The following is a 17459-nucleotide window of genomic DNA, read 5'->3' as shown; positions in this document are numbered from 1 at the left end:
GCTTAGGTGGAAGTATAAATTGGTAGAACCTTTCTGGAAGAAAGTTTGACAATATGATACAAAAAGCTTTAAAATTGGCAATTCCTTTTTGAACATTTATATATGCTTAATTTTTAAAAATTAAGTGCACTTTTACATTGTTTTACAAAATTGGTACTTTGTAGATAAAGAGCACAATCCAGATTTTGGCCTTGAGTTATTCCTTGGGTGTCAAGATTATACTTACCTCATAAAAACAGTTGAGTAGCCTCCTGTATTTTTCCTGCTTGAAAGTTCCTATATGATAAAAAAAAATTATCTGTTCTTGTATGAGGAATGTTCCCTCACTCCTCCTCCTCCCTACTCCTGCTGGAGACTTTGATACAGAGCTTCCAAGTGTTTTTTAATACTTATGCCTTTTAATATTGTTACATATTCTATATAGGTGAATATAAATACATTTGTAATTTTTGAGTGGAAAAGTATCATACTACATCATTCTGTAGCTTTATTTCTTGACAGTGATCCCACTCCTGATCAGTACAGGAGTTTTGACCTGCTCAAATATTTTTAGTGGAAAAATATCATACTACATCATTCTGTAGCTTTATTTCTTGTCAATGATCCCACTACCTATCAGCATGGGAGTTTTGACCTGCTCTGTTTATAGCTCATTATGTTATTTATGGATCATTTCTTCTACCTGCTGCATAGTGTTCCATTGTATGACTGAACTGATTCTTTAAAATATTTCTCTGTTTCTTTTTACTGGTCTTTTTGTTAAATCCTATTTTGTTTGATGTGTGTTGTATAGCACATTTTATCGCCAGTCCCTTGAGGATATTAGGTTTCTAGTGTTTCACCATACAACAATGCTGCAAGGAAAATCTTTGTGTTTTTTTGTGCACATCTGCTATTCCTCAAGGATATATACCTAAAAGTGGAATTGCTTGGTTTTAAGTTGTGAACAATTCTAGTTTTAATAGGTCATGCTAAATTTGCCTCCAAAATACCTCTTCTAATTTACATGTTCCACAGGTAGTATATGAGAGTTGAGTTTTCCTACAGTTTAGACTAACATGAGATATCTTCATTTTTACCCATGTGATGGCTGCAAATTATATTTTTAATTTTAATTCTGTGATCTAAGATTGAAGTGTCTGTTACATCTTTATTATATATTTATTGCCCTATAATCTATATGCATTTCTATATTTTTAAAAACCCGTTTAAGTTCTTTATGTGTCCTCTCGATACTGTATTTTTAGAAGTCTCTTTACTGTCTATCGTTAATTATACCTCCTTTTTGTTACTATTGTTAAAATATGTTAAAAACTTTCTCTCAACTTCTTGCTTGGCTTTGACTTTTTGTTAACTTATTTGTTCTACAGATAGATTTTCCTCTGCCAATCTTTAGGTCTCTTTTTATCTTACTGAATTCTCTAAAACTTCCAGTACAATATTGAATAAAAACAGTGATAGCAAGTGTCTTCATCCTGTGCCTGACTAATAAAAATTCTCCTAATGTTTCATCATTGAGTATGACGTTTGCTGCCATTGAGTAGGATGTTTTGGTAGGTAGCCTTTATCAGATTAAGAAAGTTCTCTTTTTTTTTTTTTTTTTTTGAGACAGAGTTTCACTCTTGTTGCCCAGGCTGGAGTGCAGTGGTACCATCTTGGCTAACTGCAACCTCAACCTCTGGGATTCAAGCAATTCTCCTGCCTCAGCCTCCCTTGTAGCTGGGATTACAGGCGCCCACCACCATGCCTGGCTAATTTTGTATTTTTTGCAGAGACGGGGTTTCTCCATGTTGGTCAGGTTGGTCTCTAACTCCCGACCTCAGGTAATCTGCCTGCCTTGGCCTCCCAAAATGCTGGGATTACAGGCATGAGCCACTGCGCCTGGCTGAAAGTTCTTTTTCATTCCTAAACCCCCCCACCCTCCATGGAATAGTTAATTTTATATTGAATTTGTTTGTTTTTCTGCACGAAGTAATAGTTTTCCTCCATTTGTCTGTTAATATAGGAATTCACACTGATAAATTTTCGTGTTAAACTTTTTGGGTATTCTGGCTACTGCTGGATACCTTTATTTAGTGTTTTTCTGTCTAAGACCCAGTAGCGAATTTTGGCCTTGAATTTTTTTCTTGCATGTCAAGGTTATACTTATTACATAAAAAAAGTTGAGTAGCTTCCCATATTTTTCCTGCTTCAGGGCAGTTAGTATATGAAAAGAATTATCTGTTCTTTGAAAGTTTTGTACAATTCATCTGTACAACTTTACGGACCTAGTGCACTAACAGTGAGGGGTGGGGATATGTGGCATACATCTCTAGTAATATCTTCAGTATTTTATTTTTATACTTACTTTTGGATTTTTACTTATTGAGCCTATTTGGTAATTTATATTTTCCTAGATAATTGTTCAGTTCACCGGGCACGGTGGCACATGCCTGTAGTCCCAGCTACTCGGGAGACTGAGGTGGGAGGATCACTTGAGCCCAGGAGTTCTGGGCTGTAGTGCTCAATGCCTGTCGGGTGTCTGTACTAAGTTTGGCATCAATATGGTGATCTCCTGGGAACCGGGGACCACCAGGTTGCCTAAGGAGGGGTGAACCAGCCCAGGTCGGAAACGAACAGGTCAAAACTCCCGTGCTGATCAGTAGTGGGATCGCACCTGTGAATAGTCACTGCACTCCAGCCTGGGCAACATAGTGATACCCGTCTTTAAAAACAATAAAATAAAAAAATTCAGTTTGTCTTTGCTTTCAGGTTCATTGGCATAAAATTGTCTGAATTTTAAAATGTTTAAAAATCTCATCAGTAGTTAGAGAGATATTATTTGTTATCATTTTATTGTTCTTTTCCTAGCTTCTTTAATTGAATGTTTAAGTCAATATTTTCATTTTGCTAATAAAATTTATTTAAGGCTTAAATATCTCTTGGCATGCTGCTTTGGCAGAATCCTTCAGGCTTTGAAATGTATTATTTCAACCGATCACCATTTCTAAGTGTTCTTAAATTTATCCTTTGATTTCTTCTGTAAATGATATATATTATTTGGGAAATATGATTTTTTAGTTTTCACAGGTAGTGTGGGGTGGGGGATTAATTTACTACATTCAGTGACTGCTCTGTATAAACATTCTTTTGGAATTTTTGATAATTCCTTTTGGTCTTATATATAGATTTTGTAAATTTCATGCTTTTTCTCTCACAAAAAGTATTTTCTGTTGGGTGCAAGGTTCTGTACGTTCTTTGGATTAAGCTTGTTAATTTATATGTCATTTAAATCCTTTATATCCTGATTGTTTACCCACTTTATCTGTCAATTTCTTAGATTTGTTACTTTCCTAACAAATTGTGGATCTGTGCATTTTTCTTTTATTTAAATTTTGCTGTATATATTTCAGAGTGATGTTATTTGTACATAAAGATTCATGAATATTAAATCTTAGGGTGAATTGTTCTGTCAGCGTAAAATATTTGTGTCTTTTAATGATTTTCATATTAAACTCTTATTTGATAGGAATTTATGTTCTTATAGTTGCCAATGTGTCTTTTTCCAGACGCTTCATTTTCAACCTTGCATAATATTTTGTGTAATTTAAGTGAGTCTCTTATTTTAAAATATCATATCTAGGTTTTGCTTGCCATCCAATCTGAGAATCTGTCCTTTAATAGGTAAGGTTAACACATTCACCTTTATTGTGATGATTGACATATTGGCCTTATTCTTGTCATTATTTAACATGCTTCTTTTTGTATCTTTTATATCTTATTTTTCCACTTGTTTTTTGAGACAGAGTCTTGCTTTGTCACCCAGGCTGGAGTGCAGTAGCGTGATCTTGGCTCACTGCAACCTCTGCCTCCTGGGTTCAAGCCATTCTTCTGATTCAGTCTCCCAAGTAGCCCAGATTATAGGTGTGCACCACCACAGCCAGCTAATTTTTGTATTTTTAGTAGAGATGGGATTTTGCCATGTTGGCCAGGCTGATCTCAAACTCCTGACCTCAGGTGATCCACCCACCTTGGCCTCCCTAAGTGCTGGGATCACTTTTATTTTTATTGAGGTTAGCCCCAAGTTTTCTTTTTGTTCAGTTTTCTTTTAGTAGATTAACTTTACATTTCAACACAGTACTTAAATTTATGTTTTCCTAACAAAGTATACATTTAGTTAGTTTTGATATGGCCCCTGTAAAGAATAATTTAGCATGCTTCTACTTTCTCTGATCTTAAAACAATCCCTTCAATCTCTCCTCCAAAAAAAGAGCATGATCTCTCAGGATATCTTCAAGAATTTGTGTTTCATTTGGTACTAAAATTTAGTTTAATCTATATTGAACATTAATGTGTTTTACTCATTTACTTGCTCACCATTGCTTCTTATACCTCAGTGCTTTCTTATAGGTTCATTTTTCATCATCAGATGCTTATTTCTTTCACAGAATCTCTGAGTGACTCTTTGGATGTCTGTAAACATCTTTTTCATCATTAGTATGGAAAGATAGCTTGGCTGGATATAGAGTTCTGGGTTCATTACTTACTTTCCTTTAATATTTTGCATCTGACATTCCTGATGAGAAATCTCATTACTAGTCTGATATACCTTCCTTTTAGATAATCTGCATTTTTTCTGGAAACATCTAAGACTTTGTGTTTTTGATATTCTGAAGTTAGTCACGGTTTGTCTGGTGATGTATATTAAGAATTTTATCCTGGTTGGCACTCAGTGGATTCAGTGTGCTTATGTGTTTTCCAGTTCTGAGAAACTCTTGGTCATTATTACCTCCTCTCCATTTTCAGTTGTGTGCCTCCTCTTGTTTCCTTGCTCTGTGTTCCTTGAAAATTACTCAGTTCAGTCTTCCAGCTAACTGGCTCTTCCTGTGAGTCTGTTTTGTCATTCAGTCATCTATTGAGTTTATTTCAACAACTTTTTTTATATCCAAGATATCTGATTGGCTTTTCTTTTCCCCCAAATTTGTATATTATTTCGTGGATGAGATTTCCTTCTTTACCTCAATTTCTTTCATAGTGTGCTCTTCTTAAGATTTTTGAGGACTCTTAGTTGTGCATTCATCTCCTTTGAGAAGATTCCTTCCCATTCTTTTGCTGCTGTGATTGTGGTTGGCATCATCTCCATAGCGTCCCATCTGTTTCCCTTCCCCAGAAAGGCCTCACAGACTTGGCCCTTAGAGAGTTCCCTTTTTGTTTTCAGATGGCTATATATTTTTTAAAAATCTCCTAACATTTCCATGGTGTGCTGTGGAAGTGGCAGAAGAATTTACCATATCTTGGCTAACATCTTGAGAATTTTTGAATTATTAATTCTATCTCTGGGTGTGTTATCCTAGGGAAATTGCCAGAGATATGTATAAAGTCTGTTTATTCTAGCATTATATTAAAATTAATAATTACAAAGGAAAACAATCTAAATATCCAATATAGAGGTTTATATTACTCATTAATACTTTATTAAAATTTAATTATTAAAATATTTAATACACTATAATGTATGAGTTATTAACCAAAGTTATAGCCAGTTGTATTATACAAAAATACTAATGATGGAGGAAAATGCAGGAAATATTTTTAATGAAAAATTATTTTAAAATTATATACACTGGCCGGGCGTGGTGGCTCAAGCCTGTAATCCCAGCACTTTGGGAGGCTGAGGTGGGTGGATCACGAGGTCAAGAGATCGAGACCATCCTGGTCAACATGGTGAAATCCCGTCTCTACTAAAAATACAAAAAATTAGCTGGGCATGGTGGTGTGTGCCTGTAATCCCAGCTACTCAGGAGGCTGAGGCAGGAGAATTGCCTGAACCCAGGAGGCGGAGGTTGTGATGAGCCGAGATCACGCCATTGCACTCCAGCCTGGGTAACAAGAGCGAAACTCTGTCTCAAAAAAAAAAAATTATATACACTAAAATTCCGATTCTGTTTTAAAACTATATTCTGAAAGAATAACAATAATTGATAGTATTTCTTGATTCTTTCATGTGTCAGGCACTATTCTGTATAATTAAGTCTTGTTTTCAGAACAGCCTGTGTAGTTAATATTATTATCCCCTATTAAAGTTTTGTTTTTGTTTTTGTTTTCGTTTGAGATGGAATTTCACTCTTGTTACCCAGGCTGGAGTGCAATGGTGCGATTTTGGCTCACCGCAACCTCCGCCTCCTGGGTTCAGGCAATTCTCCTGCCTCAGCCTCTTGAGTAGCTGGGATTACAGGCACGCGCCATCATGCCCAGCTGATGTTTTGTATTTTTAGTAGAGATGGGGGGGTTTCACCATGTTGACCAGGATGGTCTCGATCTCTCGACCTCGTGATCCACCCGCCTCGGCCTCCCAAAGTGCTGGGATTACAGGCTTGAGCCACCGTGCCCAGCCTATTAAAGTTTTTATAAAGGACTTATAAAATGGTGATAGACTAATTGTCAGTAATGTAAATATTAACAAATATATTAAGTATGGGTGGTAGGATTATGGGCGAGCCTCCTCTAATATTCCTAATTTTGTTACTTTACATGTTTTTTCCAGGTAACATGTTTTTTGTAATGGTTCATGCTGTTTTAGAAGAGCAAAGTGTTGTAACTATATCTTCTTTACACACACACACACACACACACACACACACACACATATATATATATAGTCCTTTACAAATATACACTATTCTTTATTGTTTTCTTTACAGAATGTTTCATACATTTGTGGACCGAAAGATGGAGTTGGTTTTATTTTTAAAAAGATAATGTTAACGATCTGATACCACTACAAATATTCACGTGATGAAGATGCATGGACTTGTCTTTTGGTTGGACTATCACTCGTTTCTGAAAGCTTCTTCAGCCACAATTTCTATTTGAAAATTCAAGTATCAAAGGATATCAGATTTAGAATGGTATAATGATGTCTTTTGTCTGAGGACTGCAGATTTCATAGAGACCACAGTTGGATTCCAGTGATACTCTTCAATCAAAGTGATTTGATAAACCTAATTTTGAAGCATTTTATATTTATAAACATCAAAAGATGGGAGAAAAAAATGGTAGGTTGAAGAACACATTGTTACACTTTATGTTTAAAAGTATATAGACAATGTAAGCTGATGAGGGATTTTCAAGGTTTTGCATTACAAGGGACTTTTCTGAATTGAACTTAAAGCTTTATTCTCATAGCCACTAATTTTGACTGTCTTTATCATTAATTGTGAATCAGTAATACTTGTCAGTACTTTAGTGTACTTTTTAAAATACTGACTTTATTTTTTGAAAAACTTTTAGAGTTACAGAAAATTGAGAGGATAGTGCAGAGTTCCAGTAAACCTAGTACCCAGATTTATCTATGATTAGCATTTTACATTTGGATACTACATTTGTTAGAATTAATGAACCAATATTAGCACATTATTATTAACTGAAGTCCATAGTGTATTCATGTTAGTTTTTATCTGATGTCTTTTTCCATTCCAAGATTCCATCCAGGACACCACATTACATTTGCTTGTCATGTCTGCCTCCTCTTACCTGTAGTAGTTTCTCAGACTTTTCTTGTTTTTGATTTTTGGGGGATTTTGTATTCAAGTATTTTGTAAGATACCCCTCTGTTGGAATTATTGTCTGATGTTTTCCCATAATTTGACTGGAGTTATGGGTTTTGGAGAGTGTAATCTCAGAGGTAAAATGTCATTTTCATTATATCATATCAAGGGTACATGCTGTCAGCATGATTTCTCAAAGTTGATATTGAGCTTGATCAATGGAGCTTGAGCCGGCTAATGTAGGTGGTGTTAAATGTAGGTGGTGTTATCAAATTTCTCCACTGTAAAGTTACTCTTTTTCTCCCATTCCCTGCTGTACTCTTTGGAAATAAATCACTATAGGCAGCCCACACTTAAGGAATGGGGATTTATGCTTCCCCTCCTTAAGAATGAAATATCTACATGAATTATATTTGGAATATTTCTGCAGGGGAGATGTATCTTTCTCTTCTTTCCCATTTACTTATTCAGTTAATCATTTATATCAGCATAGACTCATGGCTATTTATACTTTGAGTTACAAGCTAGTACTACTTTATTTATTTTGTTTTTCAAGTTGTCCTGGGTTTGGCTATTGGGAGCTCTTTCAGTTGGCTTTTTTTTTTTTTCTTTTAGATGGGATCTTGCTCTGTCATCCAGGCTGGAGTGCAGTGGCGTAATCATGGCTCACTGCAACCTCTGCCTCCTGGGTGTAAGCAATTCTCTTGCCTCAGCCTCCTGAGTAGCTGGGATTACAGACATCTGCTACCACGCCTAGCTAATTTTTGTATTTTTAGTAGAGACAGGGTTTTACCATATTGGCCAGACTGGTCTTGCACTCCAAACCTCAAGTGATTCACCCACCTCGGCCTCTCAAAATGCTGGGATTACAGGAGTGAGCCACCACACCCGGCTCAGTTGGCTCTTGTGTCCCTTTGATATACCCCTATCAGTGTAGGTATTTTTTATTTGTCTTTGTATTATAGCACTTCCTCAGTTTTTTTTGGCACTCAAAGATTGCTCTAGGTTCATCTATATTTCTTGTCCATCTTAGAGTCATTTCTTAAATAACCTGTCAATACTTTTATTGGAAAATGGTATTAGAAACAAGGATGGTAGGTGTATTGTATCTGTTGTTACTGGATTGTCCTTGTTTATAGGGCCTTTCCGCTGGCAGAGCAAGGACGTATATATGTATACTAACATATATATACACACGTCTATAAATATTTTATATGTAACTTTGTATTGGCATTAAGCTAAACATGAAATTATGCTGATGTTTCCAACTATAATCTATTACCACATGGATCATTCTAGTCTCCTCTCCTTATCTGTATATTCCCACTCCAGTAGTGAAAAAAGCTTAGTTCCCATCACCCATCATCCATTTACTTAATTGTTCAATTTCAGTGTATATATATATATATATATATATATATGTATATATATATATGTAGCAGTATCAGAATTGTCACCCTTGGCCAGGCACTGTGGCTTATGCCTATAATTTCAGCACTTTGAAAGGCCAAGGCCAGGAGTTCAAGACCAGCCTGATCAACATAGTAAACCCGTCTCTACAAAAAAAAATAATAATAATAATACAAAAATTAGCTGGGTGAGGTGGCGCATGCCTGTAATACAATCCCAGCTCTTCTGGAGGCTGAAGTACGACAATTGGTTGAACCCAGGAGGCAGAGGTTGCAGTGAGCTGAGGTCATGCCACTGTATTCCAGCCTGGGTGACAGAGCAAGACTGTCTCAAAAAAAAAAAAAAAATTGTTACCCCATTCCCAGGTGGGAAAATACTTTATCAACTAGAGTACAGTAAGAAAGTAAGTATGTGCAGTTACTTTTGCCTTTATCTTTACAGACCCCACTCATTTCCAAAGTTTCTTAGGTCAATACCTTTTCCACCCAGCCCTTACTGAAGTTGTTTATACTTTGTAATATAGTTAGATTTTCTTCACAGTCTATACTTGTTACTGAGATTCCTGACATCCTAAATAATTTTTTAAATTTATATACATTAAAGTTCATTCTTTGCTCGTTAAAATTCTGTTTATAACTGCATAATGTCATGCATCTGTAATTACAGTATCATATACAATAGTTTTAGTGCTTTTAACATAATTGTAATGTATGGATTGTTATACAGATCATAGTATTGATTTTACCAGACTCTGATCTAAGCCAGTGGTTGTCAAATCTTTTTTGGTCTCAGGATGACTTTATACTCTTTAGAGTATTTAAAAACCCAAAGAGTTTTTGTTTATGTGGGTAATATCTGTTGATACTTACTGTATTAGAAATTGAAACTAAGAAGTTTCAAAAAAAATATTAATTGGCTCTTTTTTTTTAGAGATGAGGTTTCTCCATGTTGGTCAGGCTGGTCTCAAACTCCTGACCTCAGGTGATCCGCCCTCCTCGGCCTCCCAAATTGCTGGGATTACAGGCATGAGCCACTGTGCCTGGCCGGCTCATTTTTAAGAAAATCTAACATGTTGAAAATATAAATAAAAACTATATTCTAAAGCAGAAATATTAGTGAGAAGGACAACATTGTCTTACATTATTAGAAATGCCTTTAATAACTGGCTTATTAGATTCTCATATCTGCTTCTACATTCAGTCTGCTGTGATACGTTGCTTTGGTTGAAATGAATAAAAGACAAGCTTCACACAGACAAGAAGCTGAAGAAGGAAGAGTATTTTAATAGCCTTTCATCTAATTGTGGATTTTTTTCTTTGTTGACTCCAAAACTCAACAAGTAGTCATTCTTTAAAGGTTAGTTGCAATGTGGAATCTGACGTATCATTGAGTTTTTTAACACTGTTACATTAAAATCCATTGGTCTATCTTGTACTTTGAGTAGGTCTTTTACCATGTATGATTTTACATCATGTATTGACCACTTGTAAATATTGGTTCAGTAAATTATGCACATCTTCCAAATGTTGACACATTTAAACATACAATTTTAAAATCACATTTGTTAATATTGCTACTGATCTCATTTTAAAAGTGGTTAACTCTTTAGAAACCTTCAGGTTTGCCATGACAGATACCAGGTTTTCAAAATTCTCATTTTTATTCTGTAGCTTGAATTTTGTCATTAGCAACAAATATGGCCGGTTTTGTCCTTCAAGTGATAGGCTTACTTTGCTCATATGCCAGAATCCCATGTATGGAAAACTATAGTAGTGGTTCTTTTAAGTAAAAATGGTTTTCATTTAAAAAAGAAAAAAAAAAAAATAGGTAGTTTAGCTTCTAAGTTGAACAATCCCACTAGTATTTTTCCTTTAGACAGCCGTTATACTATAATGGCTGTACAAATGATTGTAATCATTTGTTTCATTAAAGATATTCTCAGATGAAATTGGTGGTGAAGATCACAATGACTTACTGATGGTTTGATGTGACTACCTTGATTCACGCTAAGACACTAGGAGTTTTACTCACCAGTGCCTTTGTACTGTCGGTTGATGTCAATACAATAAAAACAGCAAATGTCCTAATTTTTTACATAGTTTGTCCTAATTTTTTAAAATTTTCAAATAGTCGTTTATTTTTTAAATAGTTTGTCCTTATGTATTCTCTGAAATGATTTGGTGAGTCCTACGGGTCCACATACCACATTTTGCTAACCACAGGCTCAAAGATACCTTAGAGTTCCTCTAGACCAATACCCTAAAGCTACTTACTATATATGTTTCTGTGTACTGAGGTCATTATTAATGTATTTGGTAAGTATTTTATAAATACTCGTAAATGAATTCAGATCAGTATTTATGAGCATTATCTGTTTACAAAGACTCTCTAAAGTGAGACTGGTAGACATAGTATAACTATACCATTTAATTGGCTTCCTTCATTACAAGACTGCTATACGTCTTGCTTCATGGTCTTGCAATGAATAGTCATAACTGGCTAAATAAAAAAGTTTGAACAGATTATGAAGTTATCAGATGATATTCTTCATTTCTGGAGGCAAATAGCAGCAATGTTAGTATCCTGAATTGATCTTCAATTCAAGTACCTGCTCCAGTATTCCTTGTAAATATCTTCTAGTAAAATATACTGAAATATTTACAGTTTTAGGTTATAGCGCTGAGCATGCATGCAATGCACAAAGAAGTGGAGATCAGGAGCGAGAAATTAAATTGTTTATATTGTAGTAACTATGTCTACAGTCGAAACCAAAGTCACCCAAATGTTTCTTGGGATACTCCTTTAGTCTCTTTGTACACAGAAGTTTGTTAACTGGATCTATTAGTTTCATTTATCAGAAAGTTTGGTTACCTCTTTTGTAAATATTACTGTGGTTAAAGGCTTCCATAGCAAGAAGACAAAGAAAAATGATCAAGAAAGAAAACATTAGGAACAAGTAGCCATTTTAATGATAATTAAACCTAGCAATATGAGATAATAAGGATGTTACAAGGAATAATATATTTATTTAAAACCCAGAACAAATAAATATGAATTGCTTAGTTAAACATTCATTTATTGTAGAAGCAGATTGTTTCAGTATTTTCTTTGATTGGCTTTGTATTTTTAAATTATATTACCAGTGTACTTTTTATTGATCAGTTCCAAGATCGAGCATTAACTCTGTTTACTTTTTAAATAATTCATTTTAAGTATTTCCTACCAGAATAATTTAGTAGCATGTATTGGCATCTCTATATAAGACTTTTTTTTTTTTTTTTTTTTTTTTTTTTTAAAAAAGAAAGAGTCTTGGTCTCTTGCCTAGGCTGGAGTACAGTGGCACAATCTCGGCTCACTGTAACCCCTGCCTCCTAGGTTCAAGCAGTTCTCATGCCACAGCCTCCCAAGTAGCTGAGACCACAGGCATGTGCCACCATGCCCAGATAACTTTTTTGTATTTTTGGTAGAGATAGGGTTTCTCCGTGTTGGCCAGGCAGGTCTCAAACTCCTGGCCTCAAATTATCTGCCTGCCTCAGCCTCCCAAAGCCCTGGGATTACAGGCATGAGCTACCACACTTAGCCTCTAAGACAATTTTAAATGATTAAAATAAAAATTCATTGAGTCCTGATTGCTGTCTTTCAGCATCACTGCTTTTTTTCTCACTCCAGGACAGAATTGTATGTGATTCCAGAATACTTTAATGCTACCAAAAGCTATTTTTAAATACTTGAAAATACTTCAAAATATATCTCAATGTCCACCTCTAATAAAGATAAATACCTAGTAAAGAGTATTGATTCCTATCTGTGAAGGGAAACGTAACAATCTATAAAGTGCTTTGAAAAATAACTTTGCCTAAAAGTGGTTTTTGTTATCAGTGAAACACTTAATGATTTTAGGCACCCTGAGAAAGCCCTGCTTCACACAATATTTTGCTCATTAAGCTGATTGTTTTCTAAAATTTTACAATGAAAGATTAATTCCTTTTGCCCACTGCTGCCTGGAACTCAAGCGATCCTTTCACCGCAGTCTACTGAGTAGCTGGGACTACAAGCAAGTACCACCTCTCCTGGCTGACTTTTTTGTAGAGATGAGGTCTTGCTATGTCCTCTCAAGTTGCTCTTGTTTAAAATCTTGAAATCTTGTTTGAGCTGTGCTATGGGGAATTGAAAGTAAGCTTAGTCTTACATCAGGTCGGAGTATTAGTAGGAAAACAACGCCTCTCTGGAGGCCACTATGTTGGCAGCAGCACTAATTAGCCTGAAGTCCCCCTTGGGAAAGGTGACTTTCCCAGCAGGAATTGAGACTTTGATACCTAAGCCCATTATGCAGATTCTCCCTTCTTTACCAAACTTGGAGGTTCTGGGTTTAATATGTGTTAAGGAAAATGTATTTTTTGTAAACTATCTGGGATCTCTGCTCATTAATCCTACCTATGCCTACTCCAGTGATCTTCCTAAAATGCAATTATTACTATATCTTTCCTTTGCTTAAGGCCCTATTAGTTAATTTTAAATAATTTTAAACATTGTAACATTGTATAAGTGAATTATGCTTAGCATTATAGGTATTTTTTTGTTACTTTTACTCATTTTAAATTTTGAAAGGATTGTTTAAGAAAATTTTAAAGTATTAGTTTACTGAGCATCAGAAATGTTGACTAGTCTATATAACTTTATCTGTAAAACTTTAAACATTAATTTGCTTCATTTAGTTAAACACATAGAAGACTAAAACAGCAATATTGTTGGACTTTTAGTTATTTTAGCAGCCATTGAGATGTCTCATTCTGAAATCAACTCAGTATACTGAGATTATATCCCTAAGACTTTTAAAAGTGCTTGTATAATCTATACATAGACCCCACAACCACTCTTGAGTGAAGTCTTCCTTCTGTTTTCTAGTCAAGAAATAGTGTCACTTAAATTTTCAATATATATTTAACAATTAACAGAAATGGGTGAGATACTTAGATCATATTGTTTCTAGCTCTTTGTAAGGAAACATTACTAAAATCTCTTTCCTCAAGGAAAATGATAGACCAGTTGAGTCTTGATCTTATTTAGAAAACAAGTAGATTGTTCTATAACATGTCCCTTAGGTAAATTACAGTATTTTTCTATTAAAGTCTTAGGCTAGTCACTGATTTTTATTTTAGGTGATGCAAAAACTTTCTGGATGGAGCTAGAAGATGATGGAAAAGTGGACTTCATATTTGAACAAGTACAGAATGTGCTACAGTCACTGAAACAAAAGATCAAAAATAGGTCTGCCACCAATAAAGGTATGAAGCAATAAAAACTTTGAATATGTTTAATACTAGATATTTCTCTCTGGCAGTGCAGTATCATTATATTTCCAGTGTTGCTATTTGTAAAAGTAAGTGGATATAATTACTTGTGAATAATGCCTACTGATTTATTTCTTTTATCTCAAGCTACTTTTTTTCCCCATTATTTTTTTAAAGGGATATTGCAAAAGTAATATCTGCTCCTATAACATTTGGTACTTATAGAAAAAAATAACAAGAAAAATTATCACTCCACATTCAGAGACAACTGAATTCAGAATCCACATTCAGAGACAACAGCAATTTCATATGTATATGTAAAAATACATAACTTTATTTTACCTGCTTTAAACAGAACTTACTCTACCAGTCTTCTGAAAGCAAAATTTGTGTTCTACATAAGCAATTATTTCAGATCTTCCAAGTTTTTATTTTTTCTATTTGTTTGTCATCAATCTGGGTTGGTTGTAAAACATAAGAATTTAAGATGGAATCCTCCTTCACTCCATCAAGACATACGGTTTTGAAGCAAATTTTTCTCCAGATTATTTTTAATTTCTGGATGTTCTTATGACATTAATCTGTTATGTGTTTATCAAAAAGATTGGCATTGTTTCTCATTTTAATGTTCCTTCTCAATCCTTCATGAGTCAGATAAATCTAGATTCAAATCCATTGTACTACTTCCTAGCTGAATGTACTGGAATAAATAGCTTAACCTCTAAGCCTCAGTTTCTTTTGTCTCTAATGCAGATATTCCTATTAACCTCTCAGAGGAGTAGTGAAGATTAAATGAGATAAAATATGTAAATTGTTTAGCACAGTAGCTAGCACCATGAATAAAGGTAGTGGTGATACTGTTTTTCTTTCTTTAACAGAATATATCCAAGCAATGATTCTGGTGAATGAAGCAGCTATAAGTAACAGTTCAACATCATTAAAGGGTATGTACACCTCTATTCCCAATCTATAGTATTCTCTGATTTTTTTTTTTTTTTTTTTTTTTTTTTTTTTTTTTGCCGTGAAGCAGGGTAGCCTTATTATGTCAGGCTAATTAAAGATAATTTAAAATAAAATCTAAGATCCACATTTCTAAGTTACATAAATCAGTTTTCTCTATTAAATGAAAAGTCCTACCCATCTAGAGATAGTAAATGCACACCCAGCTAAGCATCCTAGGGAAAGAATTAACAAATTTGTGTTGTCTTTGGGGAAAAAAGGACTTTCTCATATAAAGAGGGCAAATAGAATTCTAACACTATATGTCCACTTTCTGTGAAGAACAAAGGTATTCTCATGTAGATAAGTTGGTGGGTAAATCTTTTATTTCTAGATTGCTTTTAGACCATCGGTCTTCCAAGCTCTAACTAAATCAGTTTAGAAGGATCAAAGATAATGTATTAAAGAAAAACTGGGGCCAGGCGCAGTGGCTCAAGCCTGTAATCCCAGCACTTTGGGAGACCGAGGCGGGTGGATCACAAGGTCAAGAGATCGAGACCATCCTGGTCAACATGGTGAAACCCCGTCTCTACTAAAAGTACAAAAAATTAGCTGGGCGTGGTGGTGCGTGCCTGCAATCCCAGCTACTCAGGAGGCTGAGGCAGGAGAATTGCCTGAACCCAGGAGGTGGAGGTTGCGGTGAGCCGAGATCGCGCCATTGCACTCCAGCCTGGGTAACAAGAGTGAAACTCCGTCTCAAAAAAAAAAGAAAAACTTTCTCTTTTCACAAAACTTCTGATGCCAAATGTGGGTTTTCCGTGCCACACAATTCTCCGTTATTCTGTGGACACCAATGGATGTTGTTTCCTAAAATTTAATTTAGTTCTGACACTAACTACTACCCAGAGTTAGCACAGATCCCACGGATTAAGGTCTCAGTCCCACCAACTTGCTCCCACTTCAGGCGTTGGTCACAATCCCTGATCCTCCTGTACTTCTGACTGACTTGGCTACAAATCAGAGATTCCTACAACCCCCTCCTCAGATTCCATGATTTTCTGTAATGGCTTATAGAACTCACAGAAGCACCAGTTTATTATAAAGGATACTATAAAGGATACAAATGAATAGCCAGATGAAGAAGTATACAGGGCAAAGTCTGGAAGGGCCTGAGTACAGGAGTTTCTGTCCCTGTGGAGTTTTGGGGTATACCACCCTTCCAATATGTAGATGCATTCACCAACCTGAAAGCTCTCTGAACCCTGTTCTTCAGGGGTTTTATGGAGGTCTCATTACATAGGCATGATTCAGTCATCAGCCCATTTGTGATTTGCTCAAGCTGCCTCTTTCTCTTCCCTGAATATGGGGGTGGAGAGGGTAGGGATGAAAGTTCCAATTCTAACCATGCCTTTGTCAGAAGTGCTTTGGTCTTACTAGCCCCCATTCTAAAGCTGTTTAGGGGCACCTCACCTCTCACCAGACATCTCATTAGCATATGGAAGACACTCTTACCATTCCTGGGGATTCCATAGGTCTCAGAAGCTCTTATGTCAGGAACTGGGACTAAGTCAAATGCTCCTCTTATACCTGTCACTCAAAATTATAAGGGTTTTAGTAATTATGTCAGGAGCCAGGGCAGGGCAGAAACCAAATACATACTCCTTTTTTTTTTTTTTTTTTTTCTCTCTCCAAGACAGAGTCTCACTCTGTTGCCAGGTTGGAGTGCAGTGACGGGGTCTCAGCTCACTGTAAACTCTGCCTCCTGGTTTCAAGCTATTCTCCTGCCTCAGCCTCCCCAGTAGCTGGGACTACAGGTGCATGCCACCATGCCCAGCTGATTTTTGTTATTTTTAGTAGAGACGGGGTTTCACCATGTTGGCCAGGATGGTCTTGATCTCTTGACCTTTTGATCCTCCTACCTTGACCTCCCAAAGTGTTGGAGTTACAGGCTTGAGCCATAGCTCCTGGCCTCAAATATATATTTCTTATGATGTTACATGTACTAAGACTGTAAAAAGAAAAAGTTAGCAGCTGTTTTAACAGAATCAATCAGGATTCCATAAATCTTAGTCTATCACACATTTGCTGAAATTTTGACAAAGTACAATATTTACTATATTTTTATTAATACTGTTGTCAATTTTAATAATTTTTGTCTTTTATAATTTGGAGCCTTAAGGCTTTTAAATTTCTGAAAATATAAGACTAGCATCACTGGCTATTTTAAGTAAACCTTTTGGTATTCAAAATAATTCTCAATTTCATAAGCTACGGTATAGCTTTGTGTCAGGGT

The 17459-nt window shown here is 35.5% G+C and overlaps 1 protein-coding gene across 5 annotated transcripts in view; it reads left to right on the top strand.

The window, feature by feature from the left end:
- Positions 1–17459, top strand: part of SETDB2 (SET domain bifurcated histone lysine methyltransferase 2) — a 65008-nt gene that overhangs the window by 14145 nt on the left and 33404 nt on the right. For 4 of the 5 annotated variants that reach the window (XM_010330087.3, XM_010330086.3, XM_010330085.3 and 1 more), the window contains exons 2-4: positions 6681–7034; positions 14096–14221; positions 15106–15171. In XM_010330087.3, the coding sequence (XP_010328389.2) occupies positions 7019–7034; positions 14096–14221; positions 15106–15171 (208 nt within the window). In that variant the 5' untranslated portion in view covers positions 6681–7018. Of the gene's footprint in view, positions 1–6680; positions 7035–10136; positions 10293–14095; positions 14222–15105; positions 15172–17459 lie in introns of all 5 variants that reach the window. The other variant, XM_074387685.1, reaches the window with a different exon arrangement.

Source organism: Saimiri boliviensis, chromosome 16 (genome assembly GCF_048565385.1).
Source record: "Saimiri boliviensis isolate mSaiBol1 chromosome 16, mSaiBol1.pri, whole genome shotgun sequence".
Taxonomy (NCBI): domain Eukaryota; kingdom Metazoa; phylum Chordata; class Mammalia; order Primates; family Cebidae; genus Saimiri; species Saimiri boliviensis.
This window is presented reverse-complemented; position numbering and strand designations above follow the sequence as displayed.